The sequence below is a fragment of the Caenorhabditis elegans genome, chromosome IV (genome assembly GCF_000002985.6).
Source record: "Caenorhabditis elegans chromosome IV".
In the NCBI taxonomy this organism is placed as follows: domain Eukaryota; kingdom Metazoa; phylum Nematoda; class Chromadorea; order Rhabditida; family Rhabditidae; genus Caenorhabditis; species Caenorhabditis elegans.
The window spans coordinates 1,822,789-1,848,001 of record NC_003282.8 but is presented as its reverse complement, the minus strand read 5'-3'; the positions used below and the strand labels follow the sequence as shown (position 1 = coordinate 1,848,001).

Here is a 25,213-nt window from a genome sequence, read left to right as displayed (position 1 = left end):
TGGATGGCGGGCGTCGGAGGTATCACCTTTTGATCTGTAAAAGTATTTATTTATTGATTTTTTTGAGCGGAGCGGGGAGGAAAAAACGGAAAAAAATGCGGAAAAGTGAGAGAGAAATCGAGAGGAAATTCAAATTTTCAGCGAAAAAATGCAGTTTTTTCGATAAATTTCCGAAAATGTTCACACGAAATTTGAGTTTTTGCGAAAAAAACATCATTTTTGAAGAAAATTCGGCAATTTTTGCTCAAATTTTCAGAAAAAAAAGGAATTTTCTGCGCATGTTTACGTGGAATTTTTTAAAAAATTCGGTGCATTTTTTTTTGAGAAAACCACTAATTTTCAGGGAATTATATCAGAAAAATCTAAGACAACTCAATTTTCAGCGGAAAAAATGTCGTTTTTCTCTATATTTTTACACGAAATTCGAGAATTTTTGTGATTTTTCCGAACAAATATTTTCCACAAAATGCAAAAAATTCGTCATTTTTTAACCACCAAATTTACAGGAAAAAATTGGAAAAACGGGGCATTTTTTGAGTAAACCACAAATTTTCCGGGAATTTTATGAAAAAAAATCTAAGAAAAGCCAATTTTCAGGAGAAACCTCGTGCAAAATTTCAAGAAAAACCGACTTTCACCGAAAAAGCAAATTTTTCACAAGAAATTCGATTTTTAAATCAAAATCCTGACAAAATATACAAAATTGCCGATTTTTCAGCTTAATCCAAGTGGATTGTGGTTTTTCACGCAATTTTTCAGAAAAAAAACGCGAAATTCTCAGATTTTGCGGGTAGTTTTCACAGAAAAACCGACTTTTAGAGGAGAAAATTTGAAAAAAAATGTAAAAAAAAGAAAAAATCCAATCGAAATCCATCCGTCTCCGCCACATCTTCATCAGCATCTCCCTGCAAAATTAAATAATAAATAAACAGAATTTTCTACGATAAAAATTCTTTAAAAAAAAAAGAAAAATTGCAATTTCACGACGAAGACACTCACCCGCATTTTGACGACCCGCGTATTTCAAAGAATCGCCGAGTCGAATTGGAGCATGTCGCCGGCTCTCAACGCATGTTTCAGGTCTGCAAATTGGCACAGGAAATTGCATTGAATTCGAAGAAAAGAAAAGAGGGGAGTGTTGTAGAAACTCACATGAAAGACGCTTTTTTCGTCCGGGGCCGAGCAGTTCGACGAGCTTTTGCGCGAAAATCTTCACATTTTGCTCGCCGCTATTGTATTTCTTGATAATTTCGCGAAAATGTGGAACTTCTTCGGGGCGGAGACAAGAGAGAACCTGAAAAAAAAGGAAAAAATGATGAGAAAATTGATAAATTTCGATTTAAATTTCATTAAACTCGCGTGTGACGAAAGTACGCAAACACGGATGGAGAAAAATGCGGATCGAGCGCAGAATCTTACGACATGTGTGAAAATAATATATTTTTAAACTCTCATTTTCAGGCAAAAACTCCATGAATTCCAACAATAAAACTGAATTTTAGGAGAAAAATTGAGAAATAAAATTAAAATAAAATTAAATATTTTGCAACAGAAAAATTATGTGAAAATTGATTTTTACCGGTTTTTGACGGCAAAAGTCGAATATTTCAAATTTTCAGCGAAAAAAAGCCAAAAAGGGAGATTTTTAGAACACAATTTTTGTAAAAAATGCTATAAAACCACAAGCTTGTAGGGAAACATGAAAATGTTCGGTTTTTTTTTGCGGAATCTTCAGCAAAAGAAATCCCAGAATTTTTCGAATTTTCTTAGTTTGGACTTTAAAAAATCTGACTTAACATAACTTCAGTTTTCTGTTTGATAATTCACATTTCGAAAAAAAAATTTCTTTTCTTCTTTAAAATTCATCATTTCTATACGAAATGTTTTTCAAAAAAAAAAAAAGAAAAGAAACTCCCATTAATTTTGAATGCGGTGCTCTTGAAAATGTCAGATTTTTTTTGGATTTCAAGGAGAAAAAACTAAAAATAAACCAAGCAATTTCCCAATAAATAAACTTTTTAGAATGACGTCAGAGGGCAAAAATTGTAAAATTTTTAAGGGATTTTGGGGCATTTTGTTGGGCAAATCAGTTTAAAATGGTAGAATTTTATTATCAGAAATATGATGCATCGACGTTTTGGGGAACTTTAGAACAATTGCACGTGGTGCCAGGCTGTCCCATTAATTTTGTAGATCAAAACGTATTACGTTTTGATCTACAAAAAATGCGGGAATTTTTTCACCGAAAAATTGTGACGTCGGCACCTTCTTATCCATACGAAATCAGTTGAGAACTCTGCCGCATTTTTTGTAGATCAACGTAGATCAAGCCGAAATGAGACACTCTGACACCACGTGGTAATTGGGGCAAAAAATCAAGTTTTTTTCACCATCGATGCACCATGTTTTCGATTTTCTGCGTGGCCGAGTTTCTGAAAACTAGGCCACGTTCACAAGAAAGCTAGGCAGCTCGGAACCCATAAAACATGGCGGATCAACCCAAAAATTTGAAAAAAAAAACCCGAATTTTTACACAGTAAACATGCAGTTTCTCTGGGGAAAGTTTACAAAAAAAACGGGGTTTGTGGGGTCTTATCCTTTTCCTTATCACCTTATCACTGTCCGCCGTCGCCGCCACAAAAACAAGTGATAACTTCATTTTCGAGCGGGGGGGGGGCAAAGGCGAAATGTTGCAGTAGTGCCTGCCCTCAGGCCAAAAATGAAAGAAGAGAGAGAGAGAAGAAGCAGCTAGTGGGAAGAAAAGTAGAGAGAGAGAGAGAAAGAATGTCCTCTCTCCACACTAATCTTCGTTTTTCGCTCCAATTTTTCACCCTCTCTCTGTCTGTTTATGAGCAAGTGCTAGTGCGCACACACAAATTTTCACGCTTTTTCGAGAAAATGAGCGAAATGAGGAGGAGACCGAGCGGAATGAGAAGGAACCGAAGGTGATGAGTAATGAGGTCGAAATTAGTTGCTTGAAGGGAGAGGAGGCCGTGGAGAAAGAATGAGAGAAAACTCGGCCACGCACGCAGAGCTTAGACAGTCGAGTCGGAAACATGGTGCGTCGAGAATTCAAAAACTTGGGTTTTTCGAAAGTTTTGATACACCATGTTTATGACGGTAAACTTGGGGTCTAATCACTTGTGGCCTAGCTCTTTCATTGCGTGGTCGTAGAGAAAAAACTCGGCCACACAGAGCCTAGCCAAGAACATGGTATATCAAAACATGTAAAATCCCGGATTTTTCAAATTTTTGCAGCTGGACGTTCCAGTCAAAAACATGGTGCATCGACGATTCAAAAACTTGGATAATTCGAATTTTCCGGACAGAAAAAAAAATTCTTAAATATCGCACAGTTTTACAATTAAATACACTTTTCCCAGGGCATCTAGGTGAAAATTTGAGCTTCGAGGGGTACTGTAACCTCGGAAGTACGCAAGTACTGTAGTTCCATCTACAAAATACAAACTTAAATATATGCGAGGAATCCGCTGGTACATACTTTCCATAGAATAGGTAGTTTTCCACCTATTCTGCTAAAGTTTTCAGAATTTAACGATGAAATTGATCTTTTTTTCAGATGGAAAGCCTATTTTATACATAAAAATTGGTCCAAAAACGTGTGGATTTACACAAATTTGACTAAAATTCCATTTTACTGCTGAAAAATTTCGTTGAAAGTGAGAAAACGCGGTCACACAGTTTCTAGGCAAACATGGTGCATCGAAAAATTTGAAATCTTGGATTTTCAAATTTTTGGAGCCAAAATGTTTCGATGCACCATGTTTCTGGCTGGGACGAGGATTCTGAGTGCTCACAGAGCTACTAGTTATAACGTAGCCCTAGTTGCCTACAACGTGGGTGGGAAAAACTCGGCCACTCAGAGCTTAATCGGTTCATTCAAACTTTTGGGGGGAACAAGTCGATGCATCATGTTTCCTGCAAGCACAGAGAAGCGTACCTGCCTGCCTAAACATACGACCCCTAGGCGTGCCTACTGCACAGTTAACCAAAAACGAGAAACTGTGCATACACCAAACACCAAATTTGACGCCAAAATTTACTAAAAAAGTGACGTCATAAACGACTAAAAAAACTAGAGAAAACTCGTGTTTCCACGACAAAATAGCTAAAAGCAAAGCCCTTTTTTTGTTTCTAAAGCTGTTTCTCCGAATGAAGATAGGCAAAGGATTTGCATACAAATCTACTAATCTCGGGTGCCGAAAAGGAAAAAGAGTAGCAAAATGAGCAACAGCAACAGCAGGAGTAGGAGCAGGAGAGCTTATTACTTGTGCCGAGGCTTTAAATAAGAAAATGAGACGAGCTTCTTCTTCTTACGTTTTACTTCCCCGCGCTTTTTCTTATTATGCTCTTGCACAAATTAGACGGGATATGAGGAGACGCAGGCAGGAAGCTGAAAACGTGGCCGAGGATTTTCTAGGCCACCAATTTCAAAAAATTATGATTTTCGGCAATTTTTCAATTTTTGTACTCATTTTGCAAACTGTGACAATTATTTTTTACGAAAATTTTGAAAAATACTATCAAATCCGAACGGTTGGCACTTGCTAAATTTGCAGTGTGCTGCACAGAAAAAGAGGCGGAGCGTATTTTTGCAAAAGTGCGGCACAGGCCGTCGTGTACTCCTCGTGGACAACTGTACAATTTTTGAATGATTTTACAGTTTTTGGCTAAAACTCTTAATTTTTCAGTTTTTAACATTCGAAACGGATTTTTACTTTTTTTCGAATTTTTGAAAAATGAGACAAATATTTAAAAAAAAATTTGTTGAAATTTAAATGGATTAATTGCGTATTTTTTTCAAAATCTAGGTTGCCGAAAGTTGCTGAAAAAACAATTTTGGATTTTTCAAAAGTAACGATGTTTCTGACGGGAACTTGGGGTCTGATCGCCCGTGGCCTAGCTCTTTCATAGCGTGGCCGTGGAGGAAAAAACTCGGCCGCACAGAGAGAGCCGCCAAGAACATGTTGCATCGAAAATGTAAAATCCCGGTTTTTTTCGAATTTTCGCAGCTGAAAAGCTGAAACGCACGTTGCCAAAAATTCCGAGAGTTGCAGAAAACATAAACTTTCGTGTAAAATCAAAATTAACAAATCTGGTAAAACGTCAAGTGTCTGAAGTTCGGAAAAAGTCTATAAAATCTTTGAAAAATTGCCGAAATTTTCAGTATCCCGGGTGCCGAAAAAAAAGCTAAAATTCGTCTAAAAAAGCGGAAATATTCAAATAAAATTTCATACAATTTCCTCTAGGCTTCAAACTTGGCCAGGTTTGGCTAGAACCTTCTAGATGACGTCATTTCATTCAAAAAGTTACTACCTCACACCGAGAAAAAGTAGTATGAAAATGGCAATGGTAGGTAAACAAAAATGCAAAAAAAAGCAACAAAAAACCCTGTGGAAAACGAGACGGGCGGGCCGCTGGGCTCGATTAGCGTATATGGGGGCGCTGAAATGAGAGATTGAAGTTGTGTGAGAGACGCAGACAGTTAGAGACAGAGAGGAGGGATAAACAAGAAGGGTTGGAGAAGGATGATGAATACGAATGAAAGAATGAATAAAATATTCTCCTGCCACTTTTTTTTGTTCAGACAAGAGAGAAAATTGAGACAATCGGTAGATATTTCAAACTTTGGCAGTTTTCCTAATTGCCGGAAAATTACGGTTTTGGCAATTGCCGCTTTCCTAAAAATTGGCGGGCATTGCAAGTGGTGTCAGAGTGTCTCATTTCGGATTGATCTACGTAGATCTACAAAAAATGCGGGAGAAGGGCCGCAGAGTTCTGAACTGATTTCGCATGGGTAAGAACGTGCTGACGTCACAGATTTTTAAGCAAAAAATTCCCGCATTTTTTGTAGATCAAACTGTGATAAGAAATCCACGTGGCATTGCCGGTTTACACAAGTTCAAGAGTTCGGCAGTTGCTGATTGCCAGAAAATTGCCGAAGTCACGGTTTGATCTACAAAAAAAAAATGCGGGAATTTTTTCCCCAAAAATTGTGACGTCAGCACATTCTTAACCATACAAAATCAGTTGAGAACGCTGCGTCTCTTCTCCCGCATTTTTTGTAGATCAATGTTGATCAAACCGAAAAAATCTAGAAAATTTATCAAAAAGTTAGTAACTGACAAAAAATAATTTGTATTTAAAAAAAAGCATTTTATTTGACTACTTTAGGATTACTAGTCTTCGGCGCCCTCAATTTTGAAACTGCTATAATTTTAGAATTAATGGAGCTATTAAAATATTGCCAGCTCACAACATGTAGGAAATTTTACGAAAATTATTTTTTTTACATTTTTTTGATATCTCTATTAGTTTTTGAGATATTGCAGTTTCAAGTAGCATACGAAAGCATTCAATCAAATTTCAATTTCAGAAAGACTTGCCTAATTTAATATGAAAATTTAAAAGTGAGAGCAAAAAATCGACATTTCCTAATCAGAACCCCTCTCGCAAAAAGTTTAAAAATTGTGTTTTCACAGCTCAAAACCGAACGGATAAGCTTGTGCTGTCAGAGTCTTTTTTAGCATTTCCATTCAAAAGATACAACAACAAAAGCCTCTGATGTACGGGATTTGAAAGAAACTGAAACGTTTTTTTTTTGGTTGAAAAAAATAAGTTTTGAAAAAGAGAACGTATTTTTATAATCTCTGTCTGACCAGGAAGTGTTGGCGTCGTTCCTACTAAAATAGTCAGGGTGAGGAAGTGAACGTAGTGAGGTTGGGGGAGGGAATAAACTGTCAAATGTGATGAGAATTATCCAATTTGGTTGTAGATCGAGTTTTAGATTATTTCAAGAAAAAGTTTCGGATTTCAATACATTTTATTTTGCCGGGTTGCCGAATTTGCCGGAAATTTGAAAAACGCCAAATTGCCGACTATGCCGTTTGCCGGAAAAAATCGATTGCCGCCAAAACTAATTTGAAATTGTGAAAAATCCGGCGGAAATTGCCAGAAATACTTTTTTTTTTGAAACGCGGTAAGTGCTGAAAGTGCCGATTTTCAACATTTTTTAGGCCTGGCAATTGTTGAAATATTCGAAAATTGTTCGAATTTCAGTGGTTGCCATTAACGTATATTACCGAACTTTTACAAATTCCTAAAAAAATTTTCTGAATTTTAGAAAATTCTGCAACTCTGAAAACTGACAACTTAAAAAAAAATTTCCAGATATTGCCGAAATTGCCGAAATTTTTAAAATTCGGCAACTCCGAAATCTGCCAAAAATTCAATTACCTACGAACTATAAAATTTTGAGCATTTGGTAAGTCTGTTAAGTTAAGTTGTCGAAACTTCTGAAACTCAGAAAACTCTACAACGCTGGAAGTTTTCAAAAATGCCACATCAACCGAAAGTTCAAAAATTCGGCAACTCTGGAAGTTGCCAAAATATCCAAAGTTTTTGAAATTAAGAGCATTTGAAGTTTCCGGAAATTGCTGGAACTGCTGAAATTGGCGAAATTTCAAAAATTCGGCAACTTTGGAGTTATCGAAATTTTCGACATTTTTAAAATCTAGAAAAATCGACATCTCCCGAAGTTGTTGAAACTGCTGAAAGTGCCAAATTTTAGATACCGAAATTTTTTGGCAACTCCGAAAATTACTGTCTAATTGCTCGTCTAATGCCAAAAAGAAGCTTTTGAATCTTCGGAATCTTCGGAAATTGCTGAAACTTTCAAAATTTAGACAAATACTGCCACTCAAAACTTGCTGAAATTGGCAAAAGTACTAGAGAAAAACCAAAAATTAGGCAACTCTACGAGTTGCCGAAGTTGGCGAAATTTAGAAAAACTCAACGGCAATCCTAGAAATTGTCGAAATCACTAAATAATTGTCAGAAAATTCCAAAAAAAAAATTAGAATTGGCGAAACATTCAAATTTCTCCTTGTTTACAAAAATTGCCAAAAAAAAACATATAGAATGTAAAAGTCCGGAGAAAAATCAAAATTCTGACATTTTACGACCCCATTTCCCCTCTTCGGCGAGGTGTTCCCCCAATAGTTTTTGCTTTGATTGATACAAAATGTGGATGGAACTTACCTCGTTGATCGCCTTACTGACAACCGATGATGATTGATGACTCGATTCGGTGAGAGGAGTGTCAAGATTTGCTAGCGGAGAGGATCTGGAATTTTGGCAGAAATTTGAATTTGTCGAGAAAATCTGGAAAAACTCACGCTTCTAGTGAGGACAGCGATTTTGATTGGCCTGAAAAAAGACGTTGTTTAATGATTTTTGACCACGATTGAAACAGAGAGAAAAAATCAAAGCAGCAGACACCTCACTGGTTTAGAAGAAACTTCCTATTTTGTGCTATAAAATTTAGCGACTTTCACTTTTCAAACAGCTATATCTTTGAAACTAAGCAAGCTATCAAAAATTTGCCAACTGACAAAATTTAGGAATTTTTTTGTAAATTATTTCGATTTTGGACAGTTTTCTGATGGCTTTGTCAGTTTTCGAGATATCGCAGTTTTAAGTAATTGGTGATTTCAGCAAAGCGTTGGCCCGTAAACTGTCGGCTGCTATGAAATTACTAAATTTAAAATGGGATTTATTAATGAAACAACCATACAATTTATAAATAAACTCTAAAATATATATCAAAACCTGTTGCAAAGTCTAGCAGCCAACATCTGACGGGGCCCAAAATTATAAATACATGGTTTTTGACCCCGTAAATTGTCGGCTGCAATAGCCTGAAAAAAAGACGTTTTATTGGTTTTTCAACTAAAAAGTACAACAAATTTAAAATTAACACTGAAATATATCAGTTCAACACTTTTCTATCAGCCGACATTTGACGGGCACCCAAAATTTTGATTTCCTATTTTTAAACTGCTATATCTTCAACGCTGAAAGTGCTATCAAAATTTTGTCAACTAGAAAAATGCAGGTCATTTTATGCTTTTTAATTTGCTAGTTGAAATTGTTTTGCTATCTCTTGTAGTTTTTGAGAAAAACGTGCTCAAAGAGCGCCACAGTGCAAAACAAAAGACGCAAAGAGGAGAGAAACGCAGAGAAACCAGAGTGTCTAACTGTCTGCGCTCTCGCCTCTACTACAGACTATGTTCTTTTGCTATAAATGACAAACAAAAAAATGAGGTATTACTAGTTGACCAACCAGCCTCTCTCTCTCTGCAACCTAGTCGTCGTAAATATCTTAACAACAGAACGGGTGGGGCGAGAGACGAGAGTGTGCACGAGAGACGCAGACGGTTAGACGGGTGAAAACTGGAAAACTAGCCATCTCAGCCACCCAACCAACCTACTAAAACAACATTTTGAATCAGAATATATTTTTCTTTTACTTTTGATGCCTGATGAAAATATATAAAAAATGAAAAACAACATGTTATTGTTGGCAGCGGCGGAGGAGAGGGAGGGACGTGCATAGCTAGAGAGGGAATATCTCAAAAACTACGAGTGCTAGAGAAAAATTGTCAACTAACAAATTATTTTGCAAAAAATTTCCTATATTTTGTCTGTTGATAAATTTTTGATTACACATTTAGTTTTGTAGATATGAAGGTTCAAAGTTTGGAATACAATTTTAATTAATTTGAAAAACAAAAACTCAATTATCTCCAAAACTATTAGAGATAGCAAGAAGTTGCTAACTGAAAAAATATTTGGCATAAAATTTCCTACAATTTGTTCTTTAAAATTTTTGAATAGCATTTCTAGATTTGGCGATACTGCAGTTTTAAAATAAGAACTACCCTTTTAGAATCCGCAAGATGTCGGCTGCAAGCCTTTTTTTTAACGTAAAGAGAGTTTGTTTTCATGCTTATAATATGATACATTTTCCATTTCGAAATATTTTTCGAAATTGGTTGATTTCGCGAGCAGCCGGCATTTTACTGGTTTTCAAAGAACCACCTGTCAGATGGTGCAAGAGGTCTAGAGTAAGCTTACAAAAACTCATTTATCACAAAAACCATTGAAGTTATATAAAAGTAGTAAACTAACAAAATATTTTTCACTAAACTTCCTACATTTTGTTAGTTCGCATATCTAAAATAGCATTTTTAGTTAAGGAGATATACAGGATTCAAGTTTCAGGGCGAGTAAAAAAATTCTAGGCTGAGCGAAGCCGGGAAGTGTCGGCTGCAATTTTTAAGGAAGGTGCAACTTGCTCATTTAATTGCTTGATTTTTAAAAATAGTTAACAATTAAAAAGCTAAAATTAATATTCATTACAATAAATGAAAATAAAATTGGGTCTTTAACGAAAAATTTGGAAAATTTAGAATTTGTCAAACTAAAAAAATTTCAAAATCAAAATTCGAACTTGTATAAATTTTAACTTTACATTTTAATCTTCAAAATATAGCTATAATTAAGAATATCTAATAAGTTTTGAAACAAAGCAGCCGACGTTTCACTGGTTTTAGAAAAATACAGCTTGAATCTGCTCAATAAATTTGTTTTTTTTAACTGTTTTTTTTTAATTTTTAAAATTTTTGAAAATTTTCAACTAAAACGCAACCACAAACAGAAAAGTTAAAAAGGAGTAATCATGAGAGAGAGAGAAAGAGTAAAATTTGCAAAAGACACACAGAAAGTGAGAAAAAGAAGTTTGTGTGCGTTTTTTCTCTAAATCTCTCGCCCGCAGTCACACTTTCGCGCGAGAAAATCTCTTCGGCTTGGGCAGGAAAAATAGTGTACGGAGTGGAGTGATTAGGGATGTTAGATGAATGGTCAAGGAAACATGTAAACTGATAAGGAATTGATGATCAGTGAAATCGGGAATCGGAAGATCAATTTCAAGAGATGATATTTTCCAAGAGCAGCTCCCAGTGCCAAACTTTGAACGTATGTATCTCAGAAACTTAATTAGCTTTCAAAAACTTTTGAACTGGTAAAATTTAAGAAATTTTGTGTATGTATATTTGTCAGTTGATCACTTTTCGGAATCACCGGTAGTTTGGGAAATATTGCTCTGTTTGAAAATAGGACGCTACAATTTAAATTTGCAGAAAATGTCGGCGGCGCCCGTGAGACGTCGGCCGCTATCTCATAAACTAGAAAAGGTAGAAAAAATTTGCCAACTGGAAACGTAGGCAAATTTGTACACTTTATTATTATAATTGCTCACTTTCTGAAAGCATCAATAGTTTTAAAGAGTTTTAAAGATGATATAATTTTAAATTTTGAATGGCCAAATTTGGCGCCCGCAGAATGTCGGCCGCTATCTCAAAAACAAGGAAAACTATTAAAAAACCTTTAAGAAACAAAATGTAGGAAATTTTGAGCGTGTTTTATTTTGTTAGTTGGTCATTTTTTGATATAATATTTAATTTTGAAGATACTAACAGTTTTAAATAACATAGCGTCGTTTTTACGGTTCCCGCAAGATGTCGGCTGCTATCTCAAAAACTGGGAATGCTATCAAAACTTGTCAACAAAATTTGAATATTTTTGTGCATTGCATTTTAGTGAGTAACAAATTTCCAATATTTCTGTAGTTCTTTACTTTAAAAAAAATTGACTACAAATTTGAGCCAACACAGATTAAAACAAAAAGTATTAAAGTATAAAGTTTCAGTTTAAAATTCAAAGTGAAGAGAGAATAAAGAATAACAAAAACTTACGTGACGCAGTCTGTAGTTGTTGTTCGGCGAAGCGTGCGAAATTAAAATTCAGCTCTTCTGATAGCTTTTCGGCCGTTTTCTAGAAATATAATTTGTATAGAATAAGACTTTAAAAGTGAAAATTTTTTTTTTCTAAACAAGCAGCCGGCAAATTCAGAGTTCAACAGAGCAGCCGACATCTCGTGGGCTTCAGACATGGAGCTACCAGACTTTGAACTAATTCTTCTTGAAAAATTTTTGCATCTAAAACAAACTTCTTGCCTCATCAGGAAGTGCCAAAACCATCAAATCGCGATAATTTATATTTCCCTGATATGGTGCAATATTGAAAGTGAACAGAACAAGACCATCTTCCGTCAATGAGCCGCAGGAGAAGATCAGGGGAATTGAGACCTCGAAGCAGCAGGTTTTCTGGAATTTTTTGAATTTTCATGTACTTTTAACTAGGGAAATCGGAAAATTCGGTAAAAATTGAATATACAAATTGAGAATTTTGAATTCCGATTTTTTGGAAAAAAAGAGATGAAGCTCTAAAGTTCGGTGGGCTCGGAACTTTTGTTTGTTTTTTTTTTCTTTTTTTTTGAATTGAAATTTCTTCTAACTGTGCAAATACCATAGGTTGAATGTTCAAAAAACCAAGGTAATTATTGACATTGTATAACTGAAAAAATTGAGTTTTATTAATTTTTCGAGAATACAAAACATTTGTTTTCTCAAACCTGATATGGCTTTACTGCTTGAATTTCAAGAAACGTGGGTCCCTCCACGAATTGGTACAGTACCCCGGGGGGTTTCGTGGCGAAACTAAATATATTTCAAAATTACAGTAACTTAGTAATGAAAAAAAAAAACTAAAAAAATGTATTTTTTAAAAAAAAGGTCCTATTTTTTTCCATTTTTTTTTAAAATTTTAATTCCATTGTCAAAATTTGACTTTTTGCTGTTATAAGCTATAAATTAAGTTGGATCATGCTCTCTTCACCCAAATTCAAAGAAAAATTGGGTCCCACCACGAAAAGCTACAGTACCCTCAAAAGTTTTCGTGGCGGGACTCAAAACATTTCCAAATTACCGTAACCTGATCATGATTATACTCATATCAAAGCTCTCAGTGATCTAGAAAACCTATAAAAAAACGAACCAATTTCCTGTCGACCACCACAATTTTGCCATGCAGAACTTGAAGGATGTAGGCGCGAAAATTCACATCGTGGCGGGTTATCGATTTTATCGATTTATTCTTCTGAAATTATTTTGTATAGGAAATTTTAGAAAGTCGATTGAAAATTATACCTTAGCCTTGTCGTAAATCCTCAAAAAATCCGTTCGTCCAAAATCATCCAATCCGGAAAATTTCTCGTTTGAAATTATTCCAATAAACTGAGAAATAGAGATATTGTTTAAGCGGTGGATTTAATTTTTTTGTGTGAAAAAGTTTTAAAAAAATTACGGGAAGCTTTAAATTTTATTGAAAAAAATAAAACTGAAAAAATCGATTTTTTATGAATTTTTTTCCAATAATTTTTTAAAATTCATTATTTTAGTGTAATAAATATTTGAAGCAACACATTTTTTTATTTCGAAAATATTTTTTTTTTCCAATTATTTTCCAAACATTATTGTGAGGAAAATTTCAATTAAAAGGAATTTATATGTATTTGCTTACATATTTAAAACTTTTTTTTTTAGAAATCTATAAGAACCCGATAAAAAATCTTACATCAGTGGCAAATTCCGAAGTTGAAGCGTCCATTTTCTGAAATTTTTTGAAAATTTTTCAATAAAAAAAAACTTTGAAAACTTTTTCAAATTTAATTTTGACAAGAAAATAGTGCAAAATATTTCTGAGAAATAGAGAAAAAAGTAGAAAATAAAACAAACATTGGAGGCTAGACGGGGGGTAAACAAATAAAAACTTCGCTCGTACTTTTCCGGCAAAAATTTGTGCCGAAAATCGATAATTTCCTTATCAGTTTTATCAGTTAGTGATAATTTTGGGTTAGGCACACCCTTTCAGTCAATTTTACTGAAAAAAAAAATTGAAAAGTTCCTAAAATTGTATATGCTTTCTCACTAAAATCAAGAAAAAACGCGTTTTTTCATTGGAGCACGCTTGCAACATGTGGTCGGCGATATATTTGAATTTAACAACTTTATCACTGATTTTTTATGTTTTACAATTAGTTTGAAACATTTTAAAATTTCAATGGAGCTCGTGCATAATCTGACTTTTTTTTTTGAAAATTTGAACAAATGTTAAATTTTTAAAACTGTACACTGGAGCGCGTTTGCACCCACCACGCCACAATTCCCGGGAAAATTCAAACTCTCAAGTACAAAACAATTCATTTTATAGTGTTTTTCTTGTTTCACGAGATCAAAATCACAAATATTACATTTTAAAGGTACATGGGGGAAGGGCGGGGGTACTGTGGCTGAAAAAATTGGAAAAAAGGAATGTACACTGAGGAATTGTAAAAAGGGAGGGTTGGGGTGAGTTGCGAACGAAAAAAACAATTTCAAAAAAAAATCACAGTGGAGCATGTTTGCGCGGCGCGGGTGTGTGGACGGGGAGTCCCAGTGTTGCCAAGGAAAACAGTTTCCGGGGAAACGAAAACCCGGAGAAATGGGCGGAGCCTAAGAAAATTCGAAGCCACGTCCGCAAAAGTGTGTCCGCCCTTTTTTTCGCGGATTGATTTCTCGGGAGTTCAAATTCTGTGGAAACTCTGAGACTTTGGGGGGTCGGGTAGATCAAAAGCGTATTACTGTATTAAAAGGACATCATCAAGCGTGAAAAGCGGGTGTAGGGGGCTCCGGTTGCTGCTGTGAAGCTTGTTTCTGTAGGCGATTGCTATTTGAGGAGAGACGGAGCATTTGAAGCTGGCGGATTGCTGCGGCTGCGTTGTAAGCCTGCAAAATTTGAAATTATCGATTTTTTCCTCAAGTATCGGACATCCATACGAAATCAGTTGAGAGCTCTGCGTCTCTTCTCCCGCATTTTTTGTAGATCTACATAGATCAAACCTAAATGAGACACTCTAACACCACTCAATTGTTAACGAAAATGAGAAATATCGATTTTTTGGAAAACGAAAAAAAATTATTGATTTTTCTCGGAAATTGAACAATGAAAATTAATTTTAAAAATTTTGAAAATATTAACGAATTTTTCAAATATAAAACATCGAAAATTACCTTTTTCCAGTTCCGTTTTGCCAAACTCTTCTTAAGATGTACGGCGACAGTTCCGTGAATATCGTGTGTGTACGCCGTATTTCCACTGATCCACGGATGTGACAGAGCATCCTGACACGTGAATCGGGCTTCTGGGTCACAACACATTAAGTGTGTGATAAAATCTTTAGCTGCAAATTTTCAGGTTTTTTGGCGGGAAAATTGACAATTTTGACCTACCCGAATCGGAAATCTGATCCCAGTAGGGCGCGTCGAACTCGTATTCTCCTTTGATGATCTGTGCGAATAGGTTTGCATCGCTCTCGTCGTAGAATGGTGGATATCTGAAACAATTAAAAGTTTTCGCTTCATTATTTGAAAATCTATTAAAATTTATTCAAAAACTTCAAAATTTTAAGGAAAATCTTCAAATTTTCGGCAATTTTGTCATTGGCGCGCACTTTCTGGGTTGGAAATTAGAAATGTTCTCTTAAAAAATTTGAATTTCCCTATAACCTCCGCAAATACCGTGAATTTGACGTTTACCCGGCAGGTGTCGGCTGCTATAAGCTCTCATGATGTCCGGCGCCTTGTGATCTCTAGAAGCGTCTGCAGCCGACACCTGCCGGGTTGTCGTCTGCTTCATATCTCGTTAAGTCGAGCAGCCGACACCTCCAGGGTTATTAGCATCCAACACCTAACGGGTGCCAGTGGTTTTTCCTAATCATTTGATGTGCCAGCAGCCGACATCTCCCAGGTATACCCCCAAAATTAACTCACCCGCAAAGCAAAATATACGCTATAACTCCAATCGACCAAACATCGACTGCTTTTCCATACGGTTTCTGCTGTAGGACCTCTGGTGCCACGTATCCCGGTGTTCCACACGCTGTAGCCATTACTCCTGAATCTTCGGTTTTTGAAAGTCCAAAATCTGAGATCATTATTTTGGAGTCCTCGTCTTGGTTGTAATATAAAAGGTTTTCAGGTTTCAGGTCACGATGGACGACTCCGTTGTCGTGCATAAACCCGACTGCTTCCAATACCTGAAAATAAAAACTTTGCCAGATTTACACCATATATTTTTCTACAATTTTCTAATTCACAACTTTTTGATCTCTTCAACTGAAAATCTCACCTGTCTAATAAGATTCGACGCGTCCTGTTCCGTGTAGGACCCTTTTGCAACAATTCTATCGAAAAGCTCTCCACCGGTGACCAGCTCCATCACAAGATACACAAACTGCTTCTCGTCGTATGTATCGAATAGTTGAACAATATTGTTGTGTCGGAGCCTGAAAATTTCAAATTTTTCCAGTTTGAATTCGTTTATAGTCACACATGGTTTGCTCAAATTAAAAAGGGGGTACAGTAGTTTTCGTGGTGAGACCCAACTTTTGTCTAACTTGATCAAATTCGTCTCTATCTCGTCTCTATCTATCTATCTATCTATCCATCTATCTATCCCAGACTCTAGCCTACCCTAGACAGCCCTACCCCAGACCCTAGCCTACCCTAGGCAGCCCTACCCCAGATCCTAGGCAGGCCTACCCCAGATCCTAGGCCTACCCCAGATCCTAGGCAGGCCTACCCTAGATCCTGGGCAGGCCTACCCCAGATCCTAGGCAGGCCTACCCCAGATCTCAGGCAGGCCTAACCCAGATCCTAGGCAGGCCTACTCCAGATCCTAGGTAGCCCTACCCCAGATCCTAGGCCTACCCCAGATCCTAGGCCTACCCCAGATCCTAGGCAGGCCTACCCCAGATCCTGGGCAGGCCTACCCCAGATCCTAGGCAGGCCTACCCCAGATCTCAGGCAGGTCTAACCCAGATCCTAGGCAGGCCTACTCCAGATCCTAGGTAGCCCTACCCCAGATCCTAGGCCTACCCCAGATCCTAGGCCTACCCCAGATCCTAGGCCTACCCCAGATCCTAGGCCTACCCCAGATCCTAGGCCTACCCCAGATCCTAGGCCTACCCCAGATCCTAGACAGGCCTACCCCAGATCCTAGACAGGCCTACCCCAGATCCTAGGCCTACCCCAGATCCTAGGCCTACCCCAGATCCTAGGCCTACCCCAGATCCTAGGCCTACCCCAGATCCTAGGCAGGCCTACCCCAGATCCTAGGCAGGCCTACCCCAGATCCTAGGCAGCCCTACCCCAGATCCTAGGAGGCCCTACCCCAGACCCTCACATCTTACAGGTGTCTATAGGTTTGTTCGTCGATTTTTTTTCCTAATCATCATCCTTCAATGTAACAAAATTGAAATTCCTCATGAGAAAAAAGATGACATCATTATTTTGACTTGAAAGTGAATACCCTCAGAGCGTAAATAGACCACGGCTGCTGCTCGGCGAGCAACTAAATTTAGATTTCGCACAGCTTCCAAGGGCGTTTGATTTATATATTGTGGCAGAATATGTGAAGAAAATTAATCACCGGGGAAAAGTGAGCGAAATTTGAAGAAAACTCGAAAGACGAAAGGTTTTCTTTTTGCTTTTGACATTAAAAATAGGCAGGTCTTCAGGTGCCTACCTCAAGCCCTAAAGGCACTGTTGTAAGGTAGGCGTAGGCAAAAATCAAAAATCAACTCACTTCCTCAGAACTTTAATCTCGTTTTCCAGTGATTCTTCTTTTCCCTTCAGTGCTTTTTTGTCAATGCATTTGACTGCATACATCTGACCGGCATCACTTTTTGATTCGGCTAGGAACACCTGAAAATAGATGTAGTAGTTATAGTTGATCCGTTGTAATTTCCTATTTCCGGAGTTCAAAAACCCCTGTTTTCTAGTTTTTAAAATTTTGACATCGATGCACCATGTTTTGGTAGCGTTCTCAGAGCACTTGTTAGCTACGTGGCCGCCAAAAAAAAATTGATGACCCAGTTTTTTACCTATAATGTTAGAAAATCAATATCCTATATTTTTTTGAAAAATTCCAAGTATTTGAAAAAAGTTAAAAATTTTTTTTTTTCGGCCGATTTTTTTCTAATTTAGGATACTTTGAAGAATTTTTTTTGACAATTTTACTATTTCTCAATATTGATAAATTAATTTCCAGGAATATTTTATAAATTTTGCAATATTCAACCTTTTTTTCTTAAAAATTTTTTTTTCAGAAAATCGAAAAAAAAACATTTTTTTTCTGATTTTTGGAGAATAAAATTTTTAGAATTTTTGTTCAAATATTATCAATATTTTCTCCTATTGAATTTTGCCAATTTCTCTGCCTCTTCCTATATTAAATCCTGAAGTTGCATTCTTGACAGAAATAAAAAATAAGAGCAACTTTTCGACACGTGAGTGTCCGACAAAAATGTACAAACTTTAAGCTTTAATAACTTGGCTCATAGCTGGCGCTTTTGCGTTCAATAAGTGCGAATGCCTCAAAAATAGTTGCCCCATCATGGTCATTATTGAGGGGATTGGTTTTGGGAAGGGTAGAACACTAATTTGCGCGGGTTTCTGGAGACCGCGAAAATTGAATATTTTCTTTGTACTGAAGAGTTTTATATTTTTCAATCCCATACGAGCAGTTTTTCTGACATTTGGTTCCAATTTTTGCGCAAGAGAGAACTTTGTCTTACCAATTTTTTGAAACTATTTTGGAAAAAATTGGCCCATTTTCCAAAATGTAGGCCATCATTCAAATTTTGCAAAATTATAAAGATGGATTAAACGTGAAAAACTTTTCTATCACTCTCTCTCTCTCTCTATTTTGGGGATGAATTCGATCATTTTCATTTCTTATTTTAATAACGTGAGGAAAGTTCAATTTTAAAGATTTTTCGAGATTTTTCCTTTTTCTCTAATCCTATTGAGGACCGCACTTCTCGGACATTTTGGTCACTTTAAACCTCAATTCCAGCAGGGCAGGCTGGAGGCCTGCAATGCTATTGTTTTTCACTCAAACCCAAAAAATCCTTCTTACTCTTAGAAACTTTAGACCTTTTCTATCCCTACTCCCAGCAGAGCAGGCTGGAGGCCTTCTATGAGACGTATGTTTCCATAACTACGTCTGTTTTTGGAAAGGTCAGGTAATCCGGATTGAGGGCCGCAGGCCCGAATACACAAAAGTATTGGACAGCCATTAAGCCTATTCTGAGCCCAATAAACCCGAGTTGAGGGCCGCATGCCCGAATACACGAAGAAGTGTTGGAGATCCGTCAAGCCTATTTTTAGCTAAATAATTCAGGTTCAGGGCCACAGGCCCGAATACACATAGAAGCGTTGGACAACTGTTAAGCCTATTGTGAGCCCAATAATTCACAATGAGGGCCGCCGGCCCGAATACATGTAGAAACAGTGGGGAACCGTTGAGTGCGATTTGAAAAGTGGAAATTGTTATTTATAAAATTATCATTAAACTAAATTTGGCCGGTCTTGACAAACTTCAGCACATTTACTTGACATTTACTCAACACTTGGCTAAATATTAATAAAGCGAATTATTCTTGAGTTACTCTACGCCGAACCAAACTGCGAAGCCTAGCAAATCTCCGATTTGCTAGTCAATTTTTTTGGGATAAAATTGGAGAGTTTCAAAACAAACTTTCTTTCAAATTTTCAAAAAGTTAAAAAATCTGAAAATTTCATTTTTTTTTCAACAAAGAAGAGATTTCCAGAGAGAATTAAAGGTGGAGTAGCGCTAGTGGAGAAATTGCTTTAAAACATGCCTATGGTGCCACAATGACCGAATATCATGATAAAAAAATTCAAAAAAAATTGCTAAATTTTATATGATTTTTTGAAAATTGAAAAAATCTCAGTTTTGCCTAATTCCTTTTTGAATTACAGCCAATTGGATTTGTTCGATGGAGCGCGCTTGCACGTTTTTAAATTTATTTATTTTATTTTTTGTTATTTTCCACCGATTTTCAATGTTTTCGTTGTTTTTGCTTTAATGTTAGAGAAAAAGTCAAAATGAATGCAAATTTTCGATTAAAAAGCACGCTGACAGGCGTAAAAATGAAAAAGTAACGCTTTTAAACGATTTCGGACCTGAAGTAATTACTTTCACTGATTTACGCCTGTCAGCGTGCTTTTTAATCGAAAATTTGCATTTATTTTGACTTTTTCTCTAACATTAAAGCAAAAATACACCGAAAACATTAAAAATCGGTGGAAAATAACAAACAATAAAATAAATAAATTTAAAAACGTGCAAGCGCGCTCCATCGAACAAATCCAATTGGCGGTAATTCAAATAGGAATTAGGTGAAAACTGAGATTTTTTCAATTTTCAAAAAATCACATAAAATTTAGAAAATTTTTTTGAATTTTTTTATCATGATATTCTGTCATTGTGGTACCATAGGCGTGTTTTAAAGCAATTTCCGCACTGGCGCTACTACACCTTTAATAGTAAAATAAAAATTCCAACCAAAAATCCCAAAACTTCTCCAATTCCAAGAAAAATTTCCCAATTTTCCTGAAATTTTTTTTCTGGAAAACATAAAGTTTTTCAACATTCCAAATCCCATTTTCCAACCCCTTATAAATTCAAACTCGTACCCAACTAGTCATGAAAAATTCAGAAAAAAAAGAGTTTCAATTCAATGTTTGGTGCTTCCCCCCCCCCCGTCTTGATGATATCCTTCTTCTTTTTTTTTTCTTCTCCTTTCCTCTTTTTCCCCCAACAAATCTGTTTCTCCGGTCGGTTAATCGAGAAAAAGGGCCTCTGGGGAGCTCCCTTGATGACCTGCGGTCTTGAAGAAATTGGAAATGAAGGAGAAAGGGGCTCTGCGCGCGAGCTTCACATTATTGTTGCATAAGAAAGTGGGATCTGTACGTCACTAGACGGGCGCGGCGGCTCAGCGGCGGCTGTCAGAATGGTTTAGAGGATGAAAAATAGAATAAAAGCTGGTTTTTAATAGAAAATTGATTTGCCAGACTGTTTAGAAGAGCTAAGAAATTTGGAAAAATTCTAGAATTTTGACTGAAATTAAGGTTTGGCAACATGGAGCGTGCCTCCAGAGATATGGTGCATCCACCGATTTTTTTTTCAACATTCAACTGACCTCAATAAAACATTGATTTTATGACAGAAAATTAGAAAAAAATAAGGCTCCTTGTTTTTACACCCTCGATGCACCATGTTTCCAGCGCAAAAACAATATTCTCTACAATATTTGCACGATGAAACGTCATCAAAATGAAACAAAACCACCACTTGTGTCATTTTCATGACGCCATCAATGACACCTCTTATGCTTTTTCAGTCCCCGCGCGGCTCCGCGAGCAGCACTATAATTTAATTTCCTTTCTCCCCTGTCTTAGGTCATGAGGAAGGAGAGGGCAAGATTGCGTGTTATATGAATGACAAGGGGTGTATATGTGTGTGTGTGTGTGTGTGTGTGCAACAACAACACAAGCTTCGTTGAGCACAACGGAGCATGAGATAATTAGATAGTATGGGGAGAAGGTTTTTTTTTGGAAAAGGGGCATAATTGGAAGCAAAAATGGGTCAAAAGTCAAGAGTTATGAGGCGTTACTGGTAGTTTAATTATTTTAGCAATTCACTTAGGGCAGTGGGGCTTAGGCTTAGGCTTAGGCTTAGTCTCAGGCTTAGGCTTAGGCTTGGTCTTAGGCTTAGGCTTAGTCTTAGCCTTAGGCTTAGGCTTGGCAGCTAACGCTCGCCACTGACGCTATTTAGGCTTGGGTTTATAGCGTTTTTTTCATTTTTTAAAGGGTTCCCGTTGGCCGATCAAAGCGAAATTTAACAGGGAGTCGTATAGGCCACCAAGAAGCTTAAGTCTGAAGTTTAGGCTTAGACTTGGGCCTGGCCTTGGGCTTGGGGTTGGGCTTATGCTCATGCTAAGTCTGAGGCTTAGACTTTGGACACAGCCTCTCAAGCTAGACCCGTCTCCAATGTAGTCGTAGTGACAATGTCTAGACCCCCTCTTTTCTGGGATTTTCTATAAAAGGAAGCCTAACCAGGTTTACCTCGAAAATAGAAATTCTACGTGCTGGACTTTTCCTGAAAAAAAAACGAAATTGAATTCGGTCGGGGGGTAATATCCAAGGCCATCAAATTTTTTTCCAAAGCATGTTCGTATGGTGTTGTAATACGTGTGTGGATGGACCTGATGGGGATAAGCTCATCAATCGGTCTATCTCTCTTCAACAAAATGGGTGCTCTCTTCAATGTCCACCACACACACACACACATACACTCGTTTAATTCAGAAATTCTATTTCTATCTCACTCCGTTGCTCTCGCGTCTCGTTTCTTTGCCCGGGCACCGCTTCCGATTCGGAGAGTGGGGGGGGGGGGGGGGGATAAAGTCAGGGTGCCCCTGAAATTGAGCGGCGGCGCGGCTGGAGACAGAGAAAATCCATATGCATTGGGGGGAGATGAAGAAGAAAAAAAGAGAAATATAGGGGCTCTCGGTTTACAGAAAAAAATTTAAATTAGAAATCATGACGCATTAGCTTTTCCACGTGGCATGAGCTTTTTAAAGCAACCTAGTTCATATGAAAAAAAAGGAGTCTTCAATTAGGTCAGTGCATAAAAATTCGTGGCAATTCGAATTTTAGCCAATTCTGCAATTGTCGAAAATGTCGAATTTTTGAACATTTTGAAACTAGACAAGTGCTGAAAATGCGGAATTTTCTGCAACTTGACAATTGCCAAAAAACCCTGAATACTTGACATTTTCAAAACTCGAAAATTACTAAAGAGCAGTTGCTGGAATTCTCAGAATTTTAAAATTTCACAGAATTTAATTTTTTTTTCAGAGATGACATTCTCAGATTTTTATGAGCTGGGAGAGGAAAATAGTTTGCTCGAGATTTTTCTCGAAAATTTTGTGAATTCAATAATTTTCGGTTTGCCAAAGTATCGATTAGAAAAAAAAAGAAATTTTTAAATTTCGGCGGAAGCATTTTGATAATTTTTGAGAATTTTTAGAATTCAAAAAAAAAAGAAGTTTTTCACAGCCATCAAAAAACATGGTGCATCGAGAGTTGCTCGGAATTTTCGGAAAGTTTCATTCGAAAGGTGGCCGAGTTTTCTATATTCTCGATCATGACCATGAGGAATTTACCAAAGTTTTCAGGGAGAAAACTCGGCCACCAATATCACTCCACGGCCACGACCTAGGGTCTTTAAAAAACCTGGTGCATCGGGGCTTTGTCTCTGAATTTCTAGAAATTTGTGTTTCTGTAAAGCGGGTTTTCATCTTCCCACGGCAATCGGATAAATTATGAGTTTCCTGCCCACGTCACAAGGTCGTCATAAAACATGGTGCATCGAGGCTCTGTCTCTGAATTTTTTGAAAAAAAAAATCGAAATTCGCCACGTTAAACATTTTTTTCTATTGTTTTTGTAAGACCATTAAAATTGCCCGTCTTCATAATTATCTGCTCTAAACACACTAAAGCACAAATAGCTAACCATTAAAACTACCCATAATATAATAATTAACCAGAATTTTTAGTGTGGTAAGAAACCCAGAAAATCTAAGAAAACTTCTCAAAAAATGTCGGTATTTTTTCTTTTTTTTTCTTAAACGCTCCCTTCTTTAAGAATTACCGCTAAGCCCAAAAAAATTGCTAGTTTCGATACCAACTAACCTTCGAAAAAGCTCCCGTCCCAAGGACATCACGAAAATCATATTTCTCCCGAATCGTGGCGTTCGGCGCGGGACCACTCCCATCCCGTCGCTTAAAAAGGGGCATTGGGCTCGTCGAGGGGGAGCCGTTGAGTAAGAAAAAGGAAAAGGAGCAAAAGGGGGGGGGGGGGGGGGAAAAAACTAGAATATGGCTGGAGACGAAGAGAGTTGGAGAGAGATGGAGAACGTCAGAGAAACAGACTCCGCCCCTCCCCCCCAGTGCTCTTTCTCTATCTCTCATCTGACTCTTAAAAGCGAGTGCTTCATCTCGTCATCCACACACACACATCTCGTGTGTTTCCCTTCCCCCAATTGCAATTACTTGCCACCCCGTCTCTGCTCCCTCTCTCCTCCTTGCCAACCGACGTCTTCAGCTTCATCTCCCCCCAGTTTTTCGAGAGAGAGAGAGACCTATGCTGCCAATTTTCTGAGGCAGTGAGAGAGAGAGAAAGTGTCTTTCTCTCCCCTCACTCCGTTCAACTTTCAAGACGGGGGAGAAGGCAAGCAGCTGATTCAATGAATCATAGATCATTGAAGACGTACTTGATGGCCGAGGCGATGATGATGAAGTCGCCGACGTACTTGAGACGTAGTTCGATTCTAAAAGGGAGGGGGTACATGATAAGCTTTAAAAGCTTTAACAGTATCCCTGGAATACCTGTAAAAATATTTTTGGAAAATTTAAGAACGAGGGCGGCTCATGGAGAGACTCTCTTCCAGGGGTGAGTGGCAAACGATTTTTCCGGCAAGCGGCAAATACGGGATTTGCCGAAATCGCAAATTTTCGGCATATTTGGCCAACCAGCAATTTGCCAAATTGCCGAATGAATGTGTCGTGAAAACGGCAAAATTTTACGCATCCTACATCTATTTAGAAAATGCAGTAAATTTTATGAAAATATCTACGACGAAAACATTTTACAAAGACACAGCTTTAAGTGTTTCCGTTTTATAAAAAATCCGTTTAAAAATTTTTGGCAAGTTGAAATCCGGCAAACCGGCAAATTCGTCAAATTACGGAAAGTGGTATTTTTCGGCAAATCGGCAAACCGGCAATTTTCCGACCTCTCGCCTCTGAAAAGTGAGAGAACCCAAAAAGAGGGCACATGAAGACGGCACGGCATTAGCCAAAATTGCACATTTTCGGCAAACCGGTAACTTGCCGATTTGCCGAATTTGTCGAAAAAACGGCAAAATTGTACGCATCCTATGAATGTTTCTTACATTTATTTGGAAAATAAGCAAATTCTATGAAAATATCAACGGCGAAATCTTTTCAAACAGGCACAGTTTTAAGTGTTTCCGTCTTTTAAAAAATCCGTACAAAAACTTTCGGCAATTTGATATCCGGAAAACGGCAAATCGGCAATGTACCGAAAATAAAAATTTCCGGCGAATTCGGCAAACCGGCAATTTGTCGAATTTGCCGGAAGTAAATTTGCCGAACAGTAATTGCCGCCCACCTGTACATCAAGAGATTTCAAAAAAAAAAGTTTGGTACGAAAATTTGAGTCGGATAGGCAAGCCTGCCTGCCTGTATCCGCATTGTTGAAAGTTCAACTAAAATAAAACCCAGCAGGCAGGTGTCGGTCGCATTGTAGGCAGGCAAAGGCAGGCCTACTGAGCTCAGTTTTCTTTGGAAGTCGAGCAATTTGACTTGTAATTTCAAGAAGTTTAGGTCAAGATCGATTTAGTGCCTACACCATGCCTACCTCCCTAATGCATACTTGCCTGCCTATATTAGGTTGACTAGCGCCTATATTGTCCCTTAAAACCCAGCCCACTGCCTAGATACAAGTTCCTACC

At 37.3% G+C, this 25,213-nt stretch overlaps 2 protein-coding genes and 2 non-coding genes across 4 annotated transcripts; 1 reads left to right on the top strand and 3 right to left on the bottom strand.

The window, feature by feature from the left end:
• Positions 1 to 40: 40 nt before the first annotated feature.
• On the bottom strand, positions 41 to 13,374 carry ccm-2 (CCM (Cerebral Cavernous Malformation) gene homolog). The gene is made up of 10 exons (NM_001392259.1): positions 13,339 to 13,374; positions 12,912 to 12,998; positions 12,760 to 12,861; positions 11,880 to 12,029; positions 11,619 to 11,697; positions 8,199 to 8,229; positions 8,062 to 8,146; positions 1,153 to 1,294; positions 1,000 to 1,082; positions 41 to 905 (listed from the first exon to the last, which is right to left on the bottom strand). Exons 1-9 carry the CDS (start codon positions 13,369 to 13,371, stop codon positions 1,024 to 1,026), a joined length of 768 nt encoding a protein of 255 aa, NP_001379982.1. The 5' UTR covers positions 13,372 to 13,374; the 3' UTR covers positions 41 to 905; positions 1,000 to 1,023.
• On the top strand, positions 9,977 to 10,031 carry K07A9.6. Its single transcript, NR_052943.1, has one exon. It is a non-coding gene; the product is annotated as an Unclassified non-coding RNA K07A9.6 (non-coding RNA).
• Positions 9,977 to 10,031, bottom strand: K07A9.5. The gene has a single exon (NR_052942.1). It is a non-coding gene; the product is annotated as an Unclassified non-coding RNA K07A9.5 (non-coding RNA).
• Positions 13,375 to 13,754: 380 nt separating the features above from the next.
• cmk-1 (Calcium/calmodulin-dependent protein kinase type 1) lies at positions 13,755 to 23,521 on the bottom strand. The gene is made up of 7 exons (NM_067738.8): positions 23,370 to 23,521; positions 17,389 to 17,507; positions 15,931 to 16,087; positions 15,573 to 15,838; positions 15,033 to 15,136; positions 14,814 to 14,983; positions 13,755 to 14,528 (listed from the first exon to the last, which is right to left on the bottom strand). Exons 1-7 carry the CDS (start codon positions 23,472 to 23,474, stop codon positions 14,403 to 14,405), a joined length of 1,047 nt encoding a protein of 348 aa, NP_500139.1. The 5' UTR covers positions 23,475 to 23,521; the 3' UTR covers positions 13,755 to 14,402.
• Between the last annotated feature and the right edge of the window lie 1,692 nt (positions 23,522 to 25,213).